The 17,231-nt window shown below is 55.6% G+C and overlaps 2 protein-coding genes across 4 annotated transcripts in view; both read right to left on the reverse strand.

The window, feature by feature from the left end:
* KCNH6 (potassium voltage-gated channel subfamily H member 6) overlaps nt 1–4,869 on the reverse strand; it is a 20,406-nt gene extending 15,537 nt beyond the window's left edge. For all 3 annotated transcript variants that reach the window (XM_004374234.2, XM_004374233.2, XM_004374232.1), the window contains exons 1-2: nt 4,794–4,869; nt 3,743–3,973 (exon numbers count right to left, since the gene is read on the reverse strand). In XM_004374234.2, the coding sequence (XP_004374291.1) occupies nt 3,743–3,973; nt 4,794–4,869 (307 nt within the window). The remainder of the gene's footprint in view (nt 1–3,742; nt 3,974–4,793) is intronic.
* A 3,101-nt stretch (nt 4,870–7,970) lies between these two features.
* LOC101341729 (angiotensin-converting enzyme-like protein Ace3) lies at nt 7,971–16,235 on the reverse strand. The gene is made up of 13 exons (XM_004374434.1): nt 16,101–16,235; nt 15,548–15,706; nt 15,180–15,267; nt 14,867–15,010; nt 13,846–14,049; nt 13,627–13,724; nt 13,369–13,541; nt 12,791–13,014; nt 12,504–12,648; nt 11,189–11,287; nt 10,523–10,645; nt 8,806–8,990; nt 7,971–8,299 (listed from the first exon to the last, which is right to left on the reverse strand). The coding sequence occupies exons 1-13, from the start codon at nt 16,233–16,235 to the stop codon at nt 7,971–7,973; spliced, it is 2,106 nt and encodes a 701-aa protein (XP_004374491.1).
* Nucleotides 16,236–17,231: the final 996 nt, after the last annotated feature.

Raw genomic sequence — 17,231 nt, forward strand, 5'->3', positions numbered from 1 at the left:
CAGGAATCTCCTGGATCAGATTCCCGGACTCCCAGGCACCAGGCAGCCATCTGCCAGCTGCTGTGCTGGGCCCCGGGGGAGACATCCACACCGAGAGGCCGCTGCCTGGCTTGACCCACTCCTGGGCTCCCAGTGATGGAGGGGGGCGGGGCTTCACTCACTCTTACCAGGGAGAATTGCAAGGCTTGGGCACCAGGACCTAGACAGGATGCCTCCTGGCCAGCAGCCTGAAACACTGACCTCCAGGCCAGACTCTATCCTTCATCTCTCTGGCCCTGCAGAGAATGGCCTGGCAGGAGGCAGGGAGAGTGCAGGGCTGAGCAGAGTGGCAGGGACTCTGGGCTGCTGGGGGCTGCCAAGCCTGGTCTTAGAGTAGCTGTACTCATCCATTGATTCTATTGTTGGAAAACTGAGGATAGGAGCGAACTAAAGACCAGCCCTTCACAGTGGTAAGGGTTGGCAGAGGAGAGGGTGCATGGCCCTCATGCCCCACCTGCATGCTCGCTGCCTGTTGGGTGGGCAGAGAGGTGACGAGAATCTGGAAGCGAGTCCAGAGCATTCTTTCCCCTGCTCCATAGCTGTCCTTGCCCATCATGTCTCAGAGCCCCATAGCTGTGCCTGGGTGGCCAGAAGTAGGCGAGTGTGGCACTCTAGGTTATATGCAAGAGTGGCTGTTCCAGTCTCTGCTCCTTTCTCCCTTCTGGGGGCTCCTCCTGGCACCCCACTTCTCTGACCAAGGGCAATAGGTTTATCTGACCCCCCCCACCCCAGGACATCCCACTTCTCTCTGCTCTTCTCTCCCTCTCAAACGTGCTTCTTCCTTTTCTCCCGGCTTCCGCCCCTACCCCCACGCTCCCTGCTCTGGCTCTCACCCCCTCCTCTGCACAGCCTCCATTTTGTCCTTCAGCTGTGTCTGTATGCACATCCCTCCAGCATTGTGCTGAACCTCAGGGGGGAGCAGGTGCTACAAAAAGCTGCCACCAAGAGGATGGCTGCTCTAAGCTGTCTCCAGGGTGGTCCTCTTGGCATTCATGGGTGAGCATGCAGAAATCAATGAGTGGGGGCAGTTAGTGGCCCCTGACCTCAGCCCTTGCCTCTGGAGCTGAGGACTGGAAGCCCCAGGCCTCCCCCAGTCTGGCTTGGGGATTAGGGTGATCCCTGGTTTGGGATCATAAGAGAAGAGGACTCAGTGAGGCAGGCAGGTCTGGGCCCCTCTGGCAGGAACCCAGTGGGGGTGGGAGTAAGGGTGGGAGGATCTGAGTACTCTCTATCCCTCCCTGAACTCTCTCACTGGTTTTAGTCCTGCCCCACGCCCATTCCTCCTTATCTCTGTTAGGTTCCTGCTTTTCCTACCAAAGGCAGGGAGAGGGAGAGGCAGTTTCTCAGGGGTCTCTGAGCCCTGTCTCATGGGGTGACTTTTGTCAAGTGCCCTGGTCTCTCTGAGGCCAACTTTATGCAGCTACACAACATGGACACATATGGACACAGACCTTCTACATTGACTTGGAGAATTGCCAGCGGATTACCCCTTTAGAGGAAAAGAAGATATAAAAAATCAGCTAGAGTTCTGTTCGGGACTTCTTTCCACCTCTTTAGAGTCAGGGGTGGGAAGAGGAGGTACTGATTTGAGGCTAGAAGAAATCACCATCGGGATACTCCTCAGTAGGACTGCAAGATGTATGTAACATGATTTAAAAAAAAAAAAAAAGATCATGTGGTCATAGTGGAGCATAAGGTGAACACAAGTTACCTGAGTACCACATCCTTCCCTTAGAGTAATGGGATGCCAGCAGAGTTCTGAAGGCCTGAGTCCTGATCTCAGGGGGCCAATGCCCAGCCTTGACCTATGCCCCCTGCCCAGGCACATGCAGAGTGCTGAAGGGACCCCCTCCCCCAAGATCCCTAGTCTGACATCCCTAGGAGTCTGGGTTTAGCCTCACCCCTCTGGGGCCCAGGAAGAGCTCTGGGACCAAGGAGAGTGACAGAGAGGACCTGTTGTCCCCCTCATTTCCTTATGTCCCATCCTGTTCCCCTGGGACCCTTCTCATTTCCTCGACTGTCACCTCCTCCCTGCCATGATAGGAGGAGGTGAGGTCACAGCTTTGAAAAATATTCTGACTTCATTAACCCTGTGAGTACTGCCAAGCTAAGCCACAGTCTTCTTAATCCCCTAATCGCTGCCCCTGTCTGGTGCACACCCCACCTGCTGCTCATTTGGGTGGCAGCAGTAGGGTCAGTCCTGGCCATGGTGACAGCAAGGACCTGCCCAAGAAGTGCCCCAGGAGCCGGTGAACCACCACACATACATGCACACAAACATGCTCACATTCACACTCATACTCCACACACACACCAGGCCCTTGGGACACAGGCTGTCAGCAACCCTCCACTCCCAACCCAAAGGAGCCTGCCCTTTCTCTGCACAGGTTGCCCTCATGCCTGCCTTCCCTGATGGGGAGGGGGAGACCCCTCTTCTGGGAGCTTCCTTCTCCAAAACTCCCACCTTCAAGAGAGGGGCAGTTGGGGGTCCTTTCTTCCCTCTTGGGCTTACTCAGAACAGATATCACTGAGGGAGGAATCCAGAAACTTGGGCTCCAGCCCCAGCTTGGACTGTTACAGTGGGATCTTGGGCAAGTTCCTTTTCCTTCAGCCTCCACTTTCTCATCCATGAAATGAAGGGATTTATCTAAGCCTGTTGTGTTGTTGTTAGTTAGGTGTCGTCGAGTCGGTTCCAACTCATAGCGACCCTATAGGACTGCCCCATGGAGTTTCCAAGGAGTGGCTGGTGGATTTGAACTGCCAATCTTTTGGTTAGCAGCGGAGCTCTTAACCACTGCGCCACCAGGGCTCCTTTATCTAAACCAGTGGTTCCTAAATGTGGCAGAATATCAGAACTGCCAGAGAGATTTTTCCAAAAACACCTGCTTGGGCCTTATCTTGCACCTTCTGAGTCAGCCTCTGGGGAAGGTATGTTTTAGAAAACATGCCTCAGGTAATTCCGATGCAGAACTAGGTTTGGGGGCCATTGATTTCAATGATTTCAAAGGGACTTTCAGGCATTGATCCTATTTCTCACCCACACACCACCACCCCCAGTCCAGTGGGGACCCTGAAGTCTTAGGGGAAGGGTCTCAAGGGGCTGCTGAACTCTGTCCTCAGTACCTGCCCTATGGGGGTCCGACTGCTTCTGTTCTGCTTGCAGTGAGCTTGGGCTGGCAGTAACAACTCAGACTCCATCTGGATGAGCCTCTAGGTTGGTGCAAACCCACTCCACCTCCCCAAGGAGCTGGAGCTGGGTGAGCCAGGCCACCCGTTTCCCAGCCAGCAGCCCCCATTCCTTGCCTGACCACAGAGGCCTTGAGGGGGTGACTCCTCCCCTAATCCTCAGAGCAGACAGAGATGAAGGAAGGTTAATTTCCATCCCAGCTGCCTGACAGCTGGGGCTGACAGTGACAGAATGGGCAGCAGGAGACTGGGGACATGGGGGAGGGATGATAGAATGAGAGGCCCTGCCCAGGGCCAGGACCAATCAGTCAGTGGCTTCCTGGAATCTAGTCCCTGGAAAGCATGGCATCCGATGCCCATCACTTTACCTTATGGATGAGGAAACCGAGGCCCAGCGAGGGGAGGGGCTTTGTCTAGACCTTTTGGTCCCTGGGTCTGTGCCCTCCCCAAGGCCACCCTGGCTGGACAAGAGAGGGGCCAGCCTGCCCTGCAGAACCTCTGGCCGAGGGCGCCTCACCATCCTTGCGGTAGTAGAGGATGTCCACCTTGCACTCCTCGGCCCCCAGCAGGGCCTGTGCCAGGCGGCACATGGCACTGCGCGGGGTGTTGGGGCCTGTGAGGAAGTCGCAGGTGCACGGCCGCTGCATCACCTCCACGCGGGAGTAGCCGAAGAGTTCACAGAAGCCGTCGTTGCAGTAAATGATGGCGCAGTTCTCCATCTGAGCATTGGCAATCAGGAACTTACGACCTGGGGTGGAGGGTGGGGTGGGAAGACCATGGCAGCCAGGGTTGGGGGTCAGGGAGGGAAAGATCATGTGGAGTTTTGGGGGTAGTGAGGGGGCATCTGGTTGGGCAGCAGAGCAGCAACCCGAATGGGAGAAGGCAGAGTGTGGGAAGACCGAGGAGGCCAGGGTCATGGAAGAAGGTCATGAGGACTCCTGGGGGTAATGAGAGAAGCCTTCAGGAGGGGGAGCAGGACAGTGACCTAAGAAGGGGGAGAGAGGGAGTCTTCAGGTCTGGGGATTGTGGGAAGACCAGGGTGATAAGGACCAGTGAGGCAGGGTGAGAGAAGCTTCAAGGCCTCCAGGAGGCAGTGAGGAGGGAGTGATGTGACCAGATGGATGGGGGCCAGGCCTGGTGAGAGCTCCTGGGAGGGCCAGGCCTGGCGAGAGCTCCTGGGAAGACCAGGTGGCCAGGGACATGGGGAGGGAAGGAGGGAGTCAAGGAATCCTCTGGAGACATTGGGGAGGGGGCAGAGAGGGAAGCAGGGCAGTGATTAGATGGGGAGTTCAGGGCTTGGGGCATCAGCAGGAAGCTGGGGTGGGGGAGGGGGGCTGCGCTCTGTCCTCCTGTTCCAGGCTGGGAAGAGGGATGGCGTCTGAGGTAAGTGGGGACCGCTGGAGGAGAAGGTGTTCCGGGACAGGGACATCGAAGGGTTTCCGCAGCCAGCATCCGGCACGCCATCCGCTCCCCCCTCTCCCAACATTTCAAATTTGTAAAGGGGTCTAGCCCCTCCTGCCACCGTCCCAGTACTCTAGATCGTCCCTTATCCCAACAAACATACTCACTCTGCCCCTCGAATTTGCGGATGATGGTGTCCAGGTAAGTGTTTTGAGGCGCGACGTGACCCCTGCGGACCGGCATCCTTTCGCCGCGGTCCCTGCCCGGAGCCACCAGGGGCCCAGGTTCCCCCAAGTCTCCGCCAGTCCTCGGGCTCAGCGACGTCCGGCTCCGGGTGGGCACCGCCCCCGGGGAGGGCCGCCGGGCTCCGTGCCCCGCCCGCCCGCCTCAGCTCTCCCTGCCCTCCCCGCCCTCCCTGGCCCGCCTCTCGCGGCACCTCCTCCCCACCGCGCCAGCCCGGGAACTGTCCGCGCCGCGGTGCTGAAACAAGCGGCGAGGTGGCGGCGGCGAGGGCAACTCCGCCCGGGCTGGACGGGGCAGGGGCGGGGTCCTGACTCCTAGGGGGCGGGGCGGGGGTCCTGGGCCTGGAATGAGGCAGGGCTTCTCTGAGAAGCTTCTGCTTTTGTCCCAAAGGCTCCCCTCAGCCCCTCTCGATCCCCTCCCAGGCAGGGCAGCAGGCGGGCAGAAGGGGTTGTTGGGGGACTCAGGTCTTTTGCTCTCTCCAGTTCTGACTGCTGGGCCCATTAGGCCTCCTGCCAGCCCTTGCCGAGTGCCCTCCAGCTGAACCCCAGTGCCCACGCAATGCTCCCTCCAGGGAGGATGGGGAAGGAGCACACATGAAGGCATGTAAGAAATATGCAATAAAATGCCTTCACCAGAAGCCTGAGAGCTCTTAGCATAGCCAGCCCTGCTTGAAAGGAGGACAGATTTAAAACCACTTGTTAGTGAGTGCCCACTGATAAAACTGGCCAAGTGTTGATTGAACATGAGCACAATCCGAGGAGCAGATGGGGTAGGGTAAGGTTTATGGAAGGAGGTTTCTTGGAGAGGAGAAGGGACCACTGTTCACTGAGCGTCTTGTGGGCTTGAAACTTTAGAGGGTCCAATGACCAGTTTGGGCCAGGCCTTCAAGGACAAGCATTTAAGTGGGGTATGCACCTTAGGTAAAGGCCAATGGGAGGGGGTCGGTGTAGAGGGACTGAGCTGGGGGTAGGAGAGGTGAGGTTGGAGGAAAGGGATAATGGATAAAGACCCTCAGATGCCATTTTCAACGTCTAGATTTAATTGATGATAAACTTGGTAAAAGCCAAGTTTTTAGGCAGTTAGGCATAAAGGAAATATTCTGGTAAAATAAACTTTACAATGGTGAGTGGAGGAAGGAAAGTGGACAAGGAGGCTCAGTGAGGTTTTTGCTGGAGTCCAGGCGAGAGTCTTGGAGTCCTGGTCTGGGTGTGCCTTTGCCTCAAAAAGCCACAATGTCTTGTGGGGGCCTCGTTGACCACTGTGGTGGGGGGGATGGAAGGACTGCAAGTGTGGCCTCCTGGGGGGCAGAGGTGTCCTGGTTGCCCCTGTGTGTGGAAGGGCAGGCGGGCTGTGGAGGAAAGGTGGGGCTGTTTCTTGTGGGCTCAGTGCCGTGGGTGTCGAGCTCTGAGGCACCTGGGCAGGGGGACTCTCATTCATTCACGTATTCACTTATTCAAACATTTTCCAAGTCCCCACTATGTGCCCTGGCCTGGGCAGGCCCCAGATTTTACCCGGGGGCACACTCCTGACACGTGCCCTGCCCTTACAGAGCTAACAGCTAGCAATGGGCAGATAGGGACATTATGCCACAGCAAAGTAAGAGCAGTGGCAGATACATCAAAGGAGGATGCTGTGGAGCCTGGGGCTGGAGTGGCCAGTGCTTGAGCTCAGCTAGGACTCAGGAAAAGAAACAACCAACCCAAACCAGTTGCCGTAGAGTTAATTCTGACTCATGGTGACCCCATGTGTTTCAGAGTAGAAATGCACATAGGGTGTGAACCTTCAGAAGTAGATTGCCAGACATCTCTTCTGAGGCACCTTTGGGTGGGTAGATTTAAATTGCCAACCTTTTGCTTACCCATTTCCACCACCCAGGACATCCTGTATCTCAAAACTGGGCAAAAGTAGAGTCTGCAGAGGTGCCAGCCTGGGACCTGACTACTTAGGCTGACCCTTAATCTAGAAGGAGCTGGTCCCATCTTTTGGCCACCCTCCCACCAGCTCAAATGTAGCCCTCGTGCCCCTTCTCTGTGGGTACTGGCTATGATACTGTCTCCCCTCAAAGTCCACCCCCAACCTCTGATAGGCACTGACCTCCCAGGTTCCCCAGGACCTCAGTCTAGACCTGATGAGTCTCCAAATATTGGGTGTGACATGGCTGTGGCAGGCAGACCCCGAAAGGAGCCTTCCCCCTCCCTTCCCAGGTTTATACCTAGAGCACTCACTCCCAGATGTCTGCCTGCAGCCTTCCCTCCCTGCCCCCTCCCTCACTGAGCCTGGAAAGGTACTGTTTGCCCTATGCTCGCTTCCCAGGGCAACGGGCCAGGCAGCAGGTGTGTGTGTTGAACAGGGCCATCTCTGGAGTGGAGTGGCTGGAGATGAGCTTTGTTTAAATATTAAAGAAGTCAATTATTAATCAGGCCTGGTTCAGTGCCCTGCTACCCACTGTCTCCACTCAGGAGGGCCTGGGCTAGGGCAGGGAGGGCCACGGGGTAGTTTGTGAGGCTACTTGCATCTCAGGTGGCCAGCTGACAAAGAGCTTTTTAGGGCTGGATTATGCAGCCCGCCCCAGGTGCAGCCCAGAGATTCAGCAGAGAGGTATGTGGGCCAGTGTAAAGAGCACAGTGCTCACAGACTGGGCACCAGTGATTCATAAAGGAATGTCTGGCTCTACACGAGCACATTTTATAAGGGGTAGAAGCGGTATCTTTTCTCTAACTGGAGTGAAGACTCCTTGGGCACTGCAGCCCCGGGCCAGCCCCACGGCCAGGGCTCCTGAAGAAAACAGGACTGTGTGAAGAGCTAGTCCTGAGAATGAATTGGGTGGGAACTGGTTTGGAGGGACACAGCCACTGGGTTACCAAAACTGTGGTCCATGAGCCCCTGGCGGAAGAGGGTTGGATTGACACCCAGGGTGCACCTGAAGTCACACAGTTGTGCACATGGCCCAGCATACATGAGTTTGCAAACACAATTACAACCCCACATGAGCCCAATTCTGCCCAGCTGCACCCACTTGCAGGCTGTCCCCTGTCCCCCAGCCCTCTCTGGTTTGGCCACCCTCCTCCTGCCCCTCCCAGCCTTACCAGTCTCACTGGTGTCTAGTTCAGGCCCCACCACTCAGCTGTCATCCACAGAGGCTTCTTGCTCTGCTGTGTGAAAATCTTGATGGCCAGGCTGATTGAGCACACCAGCAGGAGGACGCAGAGGCCCAGCAATATCCACTGGCCCTTGGCAGCCTTGTGGGGCTCCATAGCCATGCCCAGGAAGTAGGCCTTAGTGTCCTGGGCTGTTGACAGGATGTACAGCCTGCGGCCCAGCATTAGGACCAAGAGGAACATGACAAAGCTCAGGACCAGCAGCACCCATTGTCCTGTCTTGGCCTGGTCACTGTCCAGCTCCAGCCCCAGGAATGTGTTCTTCTCCTTTTCTGTGGAAGACATGGAGTCTCATAGAGCAGCTGGAACCAGGGAGGGGGCCCTGGGGCTCCCTGGGGCTGTCGGGTAGGATTTGACTTCCACTGGCCTTCTCCCTCAGCCTTAGATACCTACTTCCAAGCCACAGGTGAGGGCATTGCCCTAGAAAGAGGGTGAGAAAGAAGAGTAAAAGGAAGAGGAGAAGGAGATGGGCACAGATAGGGCTTTGTACCCCAGGGGACCAAGCAGTGGCTCCATGCAAGGGTCAAGAGGCAAGACGTTGATCCTGTGTTCAGATGCCAGCCTGCCAGTCTAGCTGGTAAAACAGTGCCCAAGGAAGCAATGGAGCTAAGGGCTGGGGCTGTGGTCTTGACTGAAGCTGCATCAAGCCTGGTACAGGTGGGGTCACAGCAGTGCTGTGCTGGTTCAATCCAGGTCATAGATGGGCTGGGGATTAAGATGGGGTTGGGGCAAAGGCTGGGGCTGGATCAAAGCTGGGACCAGGGCCAGATAATCAAACCTTCAAAGGAACAGCTGAATTCTGGCCAGCCCAGGACCTCCCCCTGCCGCACGTTCTCGGTGACCAGCCAGTTCATCAGGGGCTTGAAGTAGGTCATGAGGGCCTTCGTAGACACCTGGGACTCCCCGGTCATCATCTTCAGGACTTCTGGCCAGGGCTTGCTTGAACCCAGCTTTAGAGCATCCCTGGAAGAGCAGGTACAGTTGTGAGGTACCCCCAACCCTAGCCTAGGGCTTTGCTAGCTCAGCCTGTGAATACAATCAGAGACTTTGAAGTAAGTCTGGCCTGAGTCTGAATCCTGACTGTCACAAGGTGTGTGACCTTGGGAAAATAACCTTTCTGAGCCTCAGTTTCCATATCCATAGAAGGGGAGATAATAACAGTATGTACCTCATAGGGTTGTGTGGTGATTAAATAAGCACAATAGTGGAAGCATAGTAGACAGGCAAGAAATATTAGCTGCTAATAAAACAAAAAACCCACTGCCGTCGATTCCCACTCACAGTGACCCTATAGGACTGAGTAGAACTACCCCATAAGGTTTCCAAGGCTGTAATCTTTACAGAAGCAGACTGCCACATCTTTCCCCCACGGAGTGGCTGGTGGGCTCAAACTGCTGACCTTTTGGTTAGCATTCCAGCACTTTAACCACTGTGCCACCAGGGTTCCTCTAAACCTGTTGCCATCAAGTCAATTACAACTTACAGCGACCCTATAGGACAGAGTAGAACTGCTCCACAGGGTTTTCAAGGAGTGGCTGGGGGATTCGAACTGCCGACCTTTTGGTTAGCAGCCATAGCTCTCAGTAGCTCTTAATCACTATGCCACCAGGGCCCGCCTGGTCTAATCTCACCAGGACCTGCCTCGTTTGACTGTTGGGAGGTTACAGGGTAAAAGATAGTGTGTTCTGGAGTCAAATCATGGCTTTGCCACTTGCTAGATGAGTGACATGCAATCACTTCACCTCTCAGCCTCAGTTTCCTCATTTGTAAAATGTGGATAGTAATATTTACTTTGCAGTTATGAGCTACTAAAACGAATCCCACCCTCTGAAAAAAAAAAAAATGAAATGTCCATCAGACAGCTCAGCCTGTATAGTAAAGTTCAGGCCTCTCCCCCTCCAGATTTGCTTCAGGACTAAAAAGCAACTCCACAGAGGCAGGCATGGGAAGGATGGGCTAGATACCAGTGCAGGAAAAAAGACTGGAGGGTCAAAGTGGACCACAGACTGACCAAAAGCCTGCTAAGAGACTGGTGTGAAAGCAACCGGGATCAACCTGAAAACCAGATCTGGAAATATCCAAGAAGAGATGGGAAAAGCAGAGTGCACCCAGGGGAGAGGACAGGCAAGAGCCTTACAAAAAAAAAAAGAGTAAGGGGATTCAGTCAGGGGACTGAGGCTGAGGCAGGACTCCAGCCACTGGCTTCCTATCTGGGATGTTTTGATTTCCTGGCAAGTATGTGTGTGTGTGCATGTGTGTTTTAGCAGGAGGGACTAAAACAGTCTGACCACAGGGGCTACACAAGAGGAAATGGGCTTCCATTATTGTAGGAGAGACTGCAATTTGACATGAGGAAGAACGTCCGCTGGAAAGTAAGCTCAACGATGTTCTGCTCAGGGTACCCAGAGTAGCCAGCTGTAGGGAGGGCCTGAGGGCAGGCCTTCAGCCAGGGAGGGAAGGGACACTGAGGACAAATGAGGGAGGAGGGCACTCACTCTAGGAGCTTCCCAGCCATCTTGGAGTTATAGATGTTACAGTGGTGCAGCGGACCCACGTGGCCCGAGGCCCTGCACAGTGCTTCATGGAGCTGGAACTGGAGCACCACACTGAGGAAGTACCTGGGTGGGAGAACTTGAGGGCAGGCTGGGGAGTGGGTATCAGGGGTGTGAAACCTGGAGCCACCTGGGCCTGGGCAGCTATGACGTGCAGTGGCCATGCGGCAGTGGACACAGGTTGACAGTCACAGCCCAGGCAGAGGACAGGGCCTCCCTTGGCCACAGCGGGTCTCTGCCACCCAGTGGCTCTTTGCGTAAGGCCTCACCTCAGGCTGGCCTTAAAATACCAGAGGGTCTCTTCTCCAGCCTTCTGAACCACATTTACCTCAACCCTGACCTTTCTCTCTCCTGCCGTCCCCTAGGGGGCAGCAGAGATGCTGAGGAATATTCCAATCAGCCCTGCCCTCCACACAGGACCTGATGTAAAAGCCCAAAGGATTCTGGGGCCTGGGTCCCAGAAGGGTAAGCACCCCAACAAGATAAGGTGGGCGGGGGTGCAGGGGGACATTTGGAACTAGGGCCTTCCTGGAAATTCTACCCCCGACCCCTATGCCCCGCACCGCCAACTCCCAGAGCTGGCTCTGCCGACAGGGCCCAGACCTTTACCTTAAGTAGGGGATGCTGGCGGAAATGTGGTACTTGGCACCTGGATCAAAGTCCTCTTCTGACCGAGGAACGGGGGGGCACAGGCCCTGGTACTTCAACCTGCAGAAGGAAAAACAAGAGGCTTGATGGTGCTGCTTTGCACTGTTCTCAGAGCCTTTTCCTTTTCCAAGCACTTGCCACCAAAATCCTAAACTAGTTCTGCCAAGTCTATTTTGACTCATGTGTGTCAGAGTGAAGCTGTGCTCACTGAGTTTTCAATGGCTGATTTTTCGGAAGTAGATCACCACCTTTCTTCCGAGGTGCCTCTGGGTGGATTCGAACCACCAACCCTTCAGTTAGCAGCTGAGCATGTTAACAGTTTGTACCATCCAGGGACTCCCCAAGCACTTGCACATCTATCGAAACTGGACCTGATGAGTTGGTCACAAAAGGACAAATATTGTATCATCCCACTCATAGGAAATATCTAGAATAGGCAAATGCATAGAGACCAGAGTTTATTAATGGTTACCAGGGCCAGATGGGTGGGAGGGGAAAAGATGCAGTCATTGCCTAGGGGGTGCTGAGCTTCTGTTAAGGGTGATGGGAAAATTTGGAAGGAAAGAGTGCAGATGGGAGGTGATGCGGGCGCTCCTCAGTCAAGAGTGATGCTGCAGGACTACGGAGGAGCCAGTTCTGACGTGGGACATGTCGGGGATGCTAAGCCAGAGGCAGGTGTGCATGTGTGTCGGGGACAGCAGGCAAGGGGGCAGTAAGCCTGCCTGTCTCCCATGGGATCTCTTGGAGGGAAAGAGCTCAGACCCCAAACACCCCTTCTCCTGGCCCCTACTCCTTGTTGGTATGGAGAGGGAGGGTCTGCCTGGTGGTCAGTGTTTTGTTCTTGGAGAAGCCCAGTTGTGATCACCATGTGAGCTTCCCAGCAACCCAGGGAGCAGGGAGGGCCACCACCAGGACCCATTTTTCACAGACGAGGGGACTGAGGCTTAGAGAAGTTAAAAGACCGGCTTAGCCCTGGTATCAGATTCAAAATGAGGCCTCATGCATGACCACTGGCTCTACCACTCATCCACTCAGCACACAGACCTTTGTCTGGTGACAGCCAACAACCAGCACTAGCCTGGGGCTTCCCTGGGCCTCCAGGCCCCCCGGCATTGCAGGTCCAGCTCTGAACTCCGAGGACAGACCAGCAGCAATCTATGGCAGTGGGTGGTTCCCTGGGGGCTGACCTGAAAGCACTGTCCACCCCCGGAGAAGGCCAGAGGCAGAAGTGCAGAGGCCCAGGGAAGGGCCCAAGAAAGCAGCGACAGGGGCCCACCTGAGGCTCCACCACTCCTGGTTGTAGATGTTCTTATGGATGGTGCCATCAAAGACCTTCCAGCGGTACAGGTCCACCAGGTAGCCAAAGGGGATGAAGGCAATCTTCTCAAGAGCAATGCCCATCAGGAAATTGACCTCATCCTCTGAGGATGGGGCGGGGCAGTCAGGGGTAGCTCCAGTGTACCCAGTCCCTTCAGTTTTACCAGGAGAGCTCTGGTCCTGCTCCACCCTAGTTCCAGCCCCAGGCTCAGGCTGCCCTCCCTACTGTCCCCTAGCGCTCCTCACTTGAGTCCTGGAACTGTAAGCTGAGCAGGCCTATGTTGAGCAGGTACTTGTGAGAGGAGGCCGAGAGGGTGATCGCTGACCCCACAGCCTCTTCAAAGGCTGGGTTGGCACCTTCACGGAAGATCACAGAAAGGTCCTTGTACTGTAAGAAGTACTGAATATGGCCCATCTGGTGGAAGACGGAGAGCAGGTCTTCTATGGTCACCTCGGTACACCTCTTTATCCTAGGGTTAAAGGGCAGGGGTCAAGGAGCATGGGGATGCTCTGGGGACAGTGCGAGACTTCAGACTTAGCTAAGGGATTGGGGTGGTTGGGCTGGAGACCAGAAGGCCTTGGTCACTGCAGACCCCCATATCCAACCAGCGACTAAACCAGTGACTGAGCCGTTGTCCTGCCCCTTGCATCCACCTCTCCCTCTGTTCCCACTCACATCCCACCTTCCCCCGCCCCATCTCTTCCCATGCCCACCACTCGCACACACCCCCTAGGACAGGCAGATAGATGGAGAGTGGAAGGAGCAGGGGAGGGGGCTGGAGTGTGATGCTGGCTGCAGGGCCTTGCTGGTGGGTGGTGAGCACCTGAAGTCATGGCCATTGTAGAAGTCCCAGGCAGAGGCATGGCACATCACCTCCCGTCCATCAGCTGGCTTCTCCAACATAGACTTGCTCCAGAACTCCATCGGGGTGGGCAGTAGCCCCAGGGAGGTGAAGAATTTTTCAGCCTCTTGGAACATTTTGTGGGGCTTCCAGCGCTGTGGGAAGAGAATGTGCATGGGGCCCTGCCTGATGGCCCCAGGGCTCAGAGGGGGCAGGAGCAGTTGGAGGCCCAGCACTGACCTGGCCTTTCATGATCTTCGTGATGTCCTCCAGGGGTTTCTCCGGGAAGGGCAAGACCAGGTCTAAGATGTTGACCCAGGACTGAGCCCACATGTCCCCTGGGAGGAGAGCAGAGGGGCTAAGAGGCAGCGAAAGAGGTCTCTCCCCTTATTGATATTGAGCACCTACTTGGAGGCCTGCCCCAGCCTCTGCCCCCGCCCCCACCAGCCCAGGCTTTACCCAGGAGGTGGGCAGGGATAGGCCCCTTCAGGTCGATGAACTGGGGCCCGTAGCGGCGGTGCAGGGCGCGGCGCACATAGGCGTGCAGGTTCAGGTAGAGTGGCTGAAGCTCCTGGAACAGCAGCTCCAGGTCATGTTGCAGGGTGTTGGTCTCGTTCTCAGAGTCGTATTTTGAGCGCCACAAGGCCCCCATGTCTTTGTAACCTAGAACAGGAGAGGGGACTCAACAAGGTTCTCACCACCCCAGCCTTCAGCCCTGGCCTAGCAGGCAGGAGATGCAGGCACGTTTTAGGAAAGCCACTTCACCTTCCTGATCCTCAGCATCTTCATCTATAAAGTGGGAATAGTACCTCCCAGGGCTATTGACCGTGTTGGATCTGATCAGGGATGGAAAAGCACTGAGCAGTGTCCATAATCCTGGCTCTCTGCCGTGCCTGCTAAGCCCTGTGACCTCTCTGTGAGCCCCACCTCATCGATAACCCGTTGGTCACCCTGGCTTCCTTCAGGTCTTCCAAAACCCCAGCCCCCTCCCCTAGCAGAGATTCTGCCTGGGATGCACTTTTTACTTCTGTCTTCCCTTGCTCTTATCCACCTCCAGGCTTTGGGTGAATGTCAGAGGGGCCTTCCCTGACCACTTACCTGAAACATCTCTCTCCTTATTCCCTCTCTCAGCAGCCCTTTCTCTTGGCACCCAGCCCAAGTGGTGATTAGATATGGGTGTCTACTTGAAGAGTGTCTGTCTCCCCCACTGGAATGTCAGCCCTCTGAGGGAAAGTGCCTCTGTGTTCTCACCTGCGTTTCCTCAGACCCTTCCCAGTGCCAGCACCTAGCAGGTGCTCCATCATTATTTATTCAATGACACGAAGATTGAACTGCCTTTGCCTTGCCTAGCTGCAGGCTCCTGGATCACATCTCCAGGGCCCTAGTACCCCCCACCCGACCTGCAGACTCAGCTTGGCCCCCTTCCTAAGTGTTGCTCTGGGGCCTGTGCAATGTTCTGTCTGCTCAGGCCAGGCCTCACCATTGAGATTCGCAGCTTTGTTGCTGAGCTGCACGTAGCGCTCAAAGAAGGTGCGTAGTGGGCGGCCCACAGCATCCCGCCAGCCCTGCCATGCCCACAGCAGCTCTTTCTGGTCCCGGGAGTTGGCCATTACTTCTTGGAGGTCTGTGCCCGAGAAAGAAGTCAAAGTGGGACCCCTGCTACTGCCTTCCTTGTACCCTCACCCACTCCAACAAGAGAAGGAGAACAGGGGCTGGGAGGCCCATGGAAGGGACTGTGGTTGGGCAGGGGCAGGGGCAGGGGCAGGGGCAGGGGCAGGGTCCACGCCTCTCACCAGGCTCCAGGTACAGGCAGGGTCCCTCTTCCAGGCACACCTGGGCCATACTGTACATTGTCTCCATGTAGGCCAGGAGCTGGTTGTACTGGGGAAGCAGGTGTCACCCAGGGCAGGCCTGCTCCCTTGGGTCCACCCCCAGCACTAGCCCCACCTTCCTTAGGCCTCTGCTTCCCTCCTCCACTAGAGGAAGCTCTGGCCCTGCCCCCGGTATTCTCATCTCCCTCCCCCTTCACGCCTCCTGCTACTTTTCTATTGTCTAGTTAGTCCCCCCCCCCCCCCCCTCCCTCCTGCTCCAGACTCAGCCTTCCCCATCAACCCCTGGGGAGGGGTGCATGTGCCTGGAAGCCTGGGGGTTCCATCCTTACCTCCTGGAGCTCTTTCACAGGCAGGGCCGCCTTGCCCATGTTTTGCATCTTTCTCAGCATGCGCTTTATGACTGGGTCCTGGAATGTGGCGATGTTAAACAGGCGGGCTTGGGTGCCAAAAAACAGGATATGCTGGGACCTCTCCATGTCCTCATGCAGCTTGGAAGAAGGATCAGCACTTTTGTCATGAGGGCTTGGAGGGAGCGAGGACCTCACCTTGAACTCCAGGGCCATACCCCCCAGTCCGCTCCCAAGCCCACTTTAAGGGGTCAGAAGCATTGAAGATTTGCAAGGAGGGAGAAGGGAGGGAGCCTGGGTCCCAAATGCAAGGAGGTGAGAGTTAAAAGGGGAAACAAGCGAGAGAGCCTTGCCCCAGAGAGAGTTTAGGGGCCACCAAGAGGCTTGGAGATTGCAGCCTACTTTGGCATGTCCTTTGGGACTTCCCTCTCACCTCTGTCTCTGGATAAGGGTTAGAAGGTGTGATCCCCCACTTCCCCCAAGACCACTGAGAAGATCAAGGAGAAGCGGGGTTAGGGTAAAGGAGGTATCCCACCATCTCTCCTCGGTTTTTCTTGGTGATGTTGGTGACATAGTTCCAGGTGGCCTCCATAAACTTGTTCCATACAACCTGGGCTGTTCGTTCATAATTCTGCAGGAATGCCTTTACTTCACTCTCATTGTAGGACATATCTGCGGGAGAGAGATGGGCATCATGCTGTCCTTGGAAGGATCTGCCCCCGGCCCGTCCCCTTCGGACCCCAGCCCCACCTGGGCTCTGAGCATTCTCGGTCCTGAGCCATGACAAGAGCTGTCCATAACAAAGGAGCACAAGTAGGAAAGGTCCAGGGCGAGTCCATCTTCTGCCCATGACCAAGAGAACAGCGCAGCTGGGTGAGCCTATTGTCCAATCAGGATCTGACTCCATATTGTGACATCAGGGGCCAAAGGGTTAGGCATAGAATGTCAGAACTGGGAAGCCCCCACCCACCTCCTGGTCCAACTGTCCCCATTTTACAGGTGAGGATACTGAGGTCCAGAATAGTCAAGCCATATATTCTTGTTCACACAGCTAGTTAATGGCAGAGCCAAGAGAATCCAGGCTCTTGACTTTTAGGCCAGAGTTTGTTCCACTCTACTTGGTCACTTCTCCCAGGGGTTGCTGCCATCCTTGGATCTCGGCCAAGGAATGATGAAACACCTCCCTCAACAGGCTGGGATCATCTCTGAGTAGGTGGGATGGATGGATGGATGGACGGATGAAAGTGATATCACTGGGCCTCTGGACTCTGGAAACACAGTTCTTTCTCCATGTTCTTCTGACTTGAACTCCTATGTTCACATTTTTGGCCTTTTTCTCTCTCATGCATGTGATAATCTGCAGGGCTGTGAAGGGCCCTTCCTCCCTTCCCCTCACCCTTACACCTACTTCTCTGGAGAGATCCTGATCTTACCAGTTTGCAGTCAGGAGGAGGCACATGGGGTATGCAGAGGTGTGGTCAGCCCAGCCCAGTTGCAGGGTGTGGCTGGTACCTTCCATTCAGGAAGCATGTCCATGAGTACCAGAGCCTGGTTTGAGCATCAGCTGGCAGAAGCCCCACTCTCCGCTTGCCTTTGATGACTCCCCAGTAATTTGACACATACAGCGTGGGGAGACTCCGGTTCCATTTGTCCCAACTTGGGAATT

The sequence above is a fragment of the Trichechus manatus genome, unplaced genomic scaffold (genome assembly GCF_000243295.1).
Source record: "Trichechus manatus latirostris isolate Lorelei unplaced genomic scaffold, TriManLat1.0 scaffold00028, whole genome shotgun sequence".
Classification (NCBI taxonomy): domain Eukaryota; kingdom Metazoa; phylum Chordata; class Mammalia; order Sirenia; family Trichechidae; genus Trichechus; species Trichechus manatus.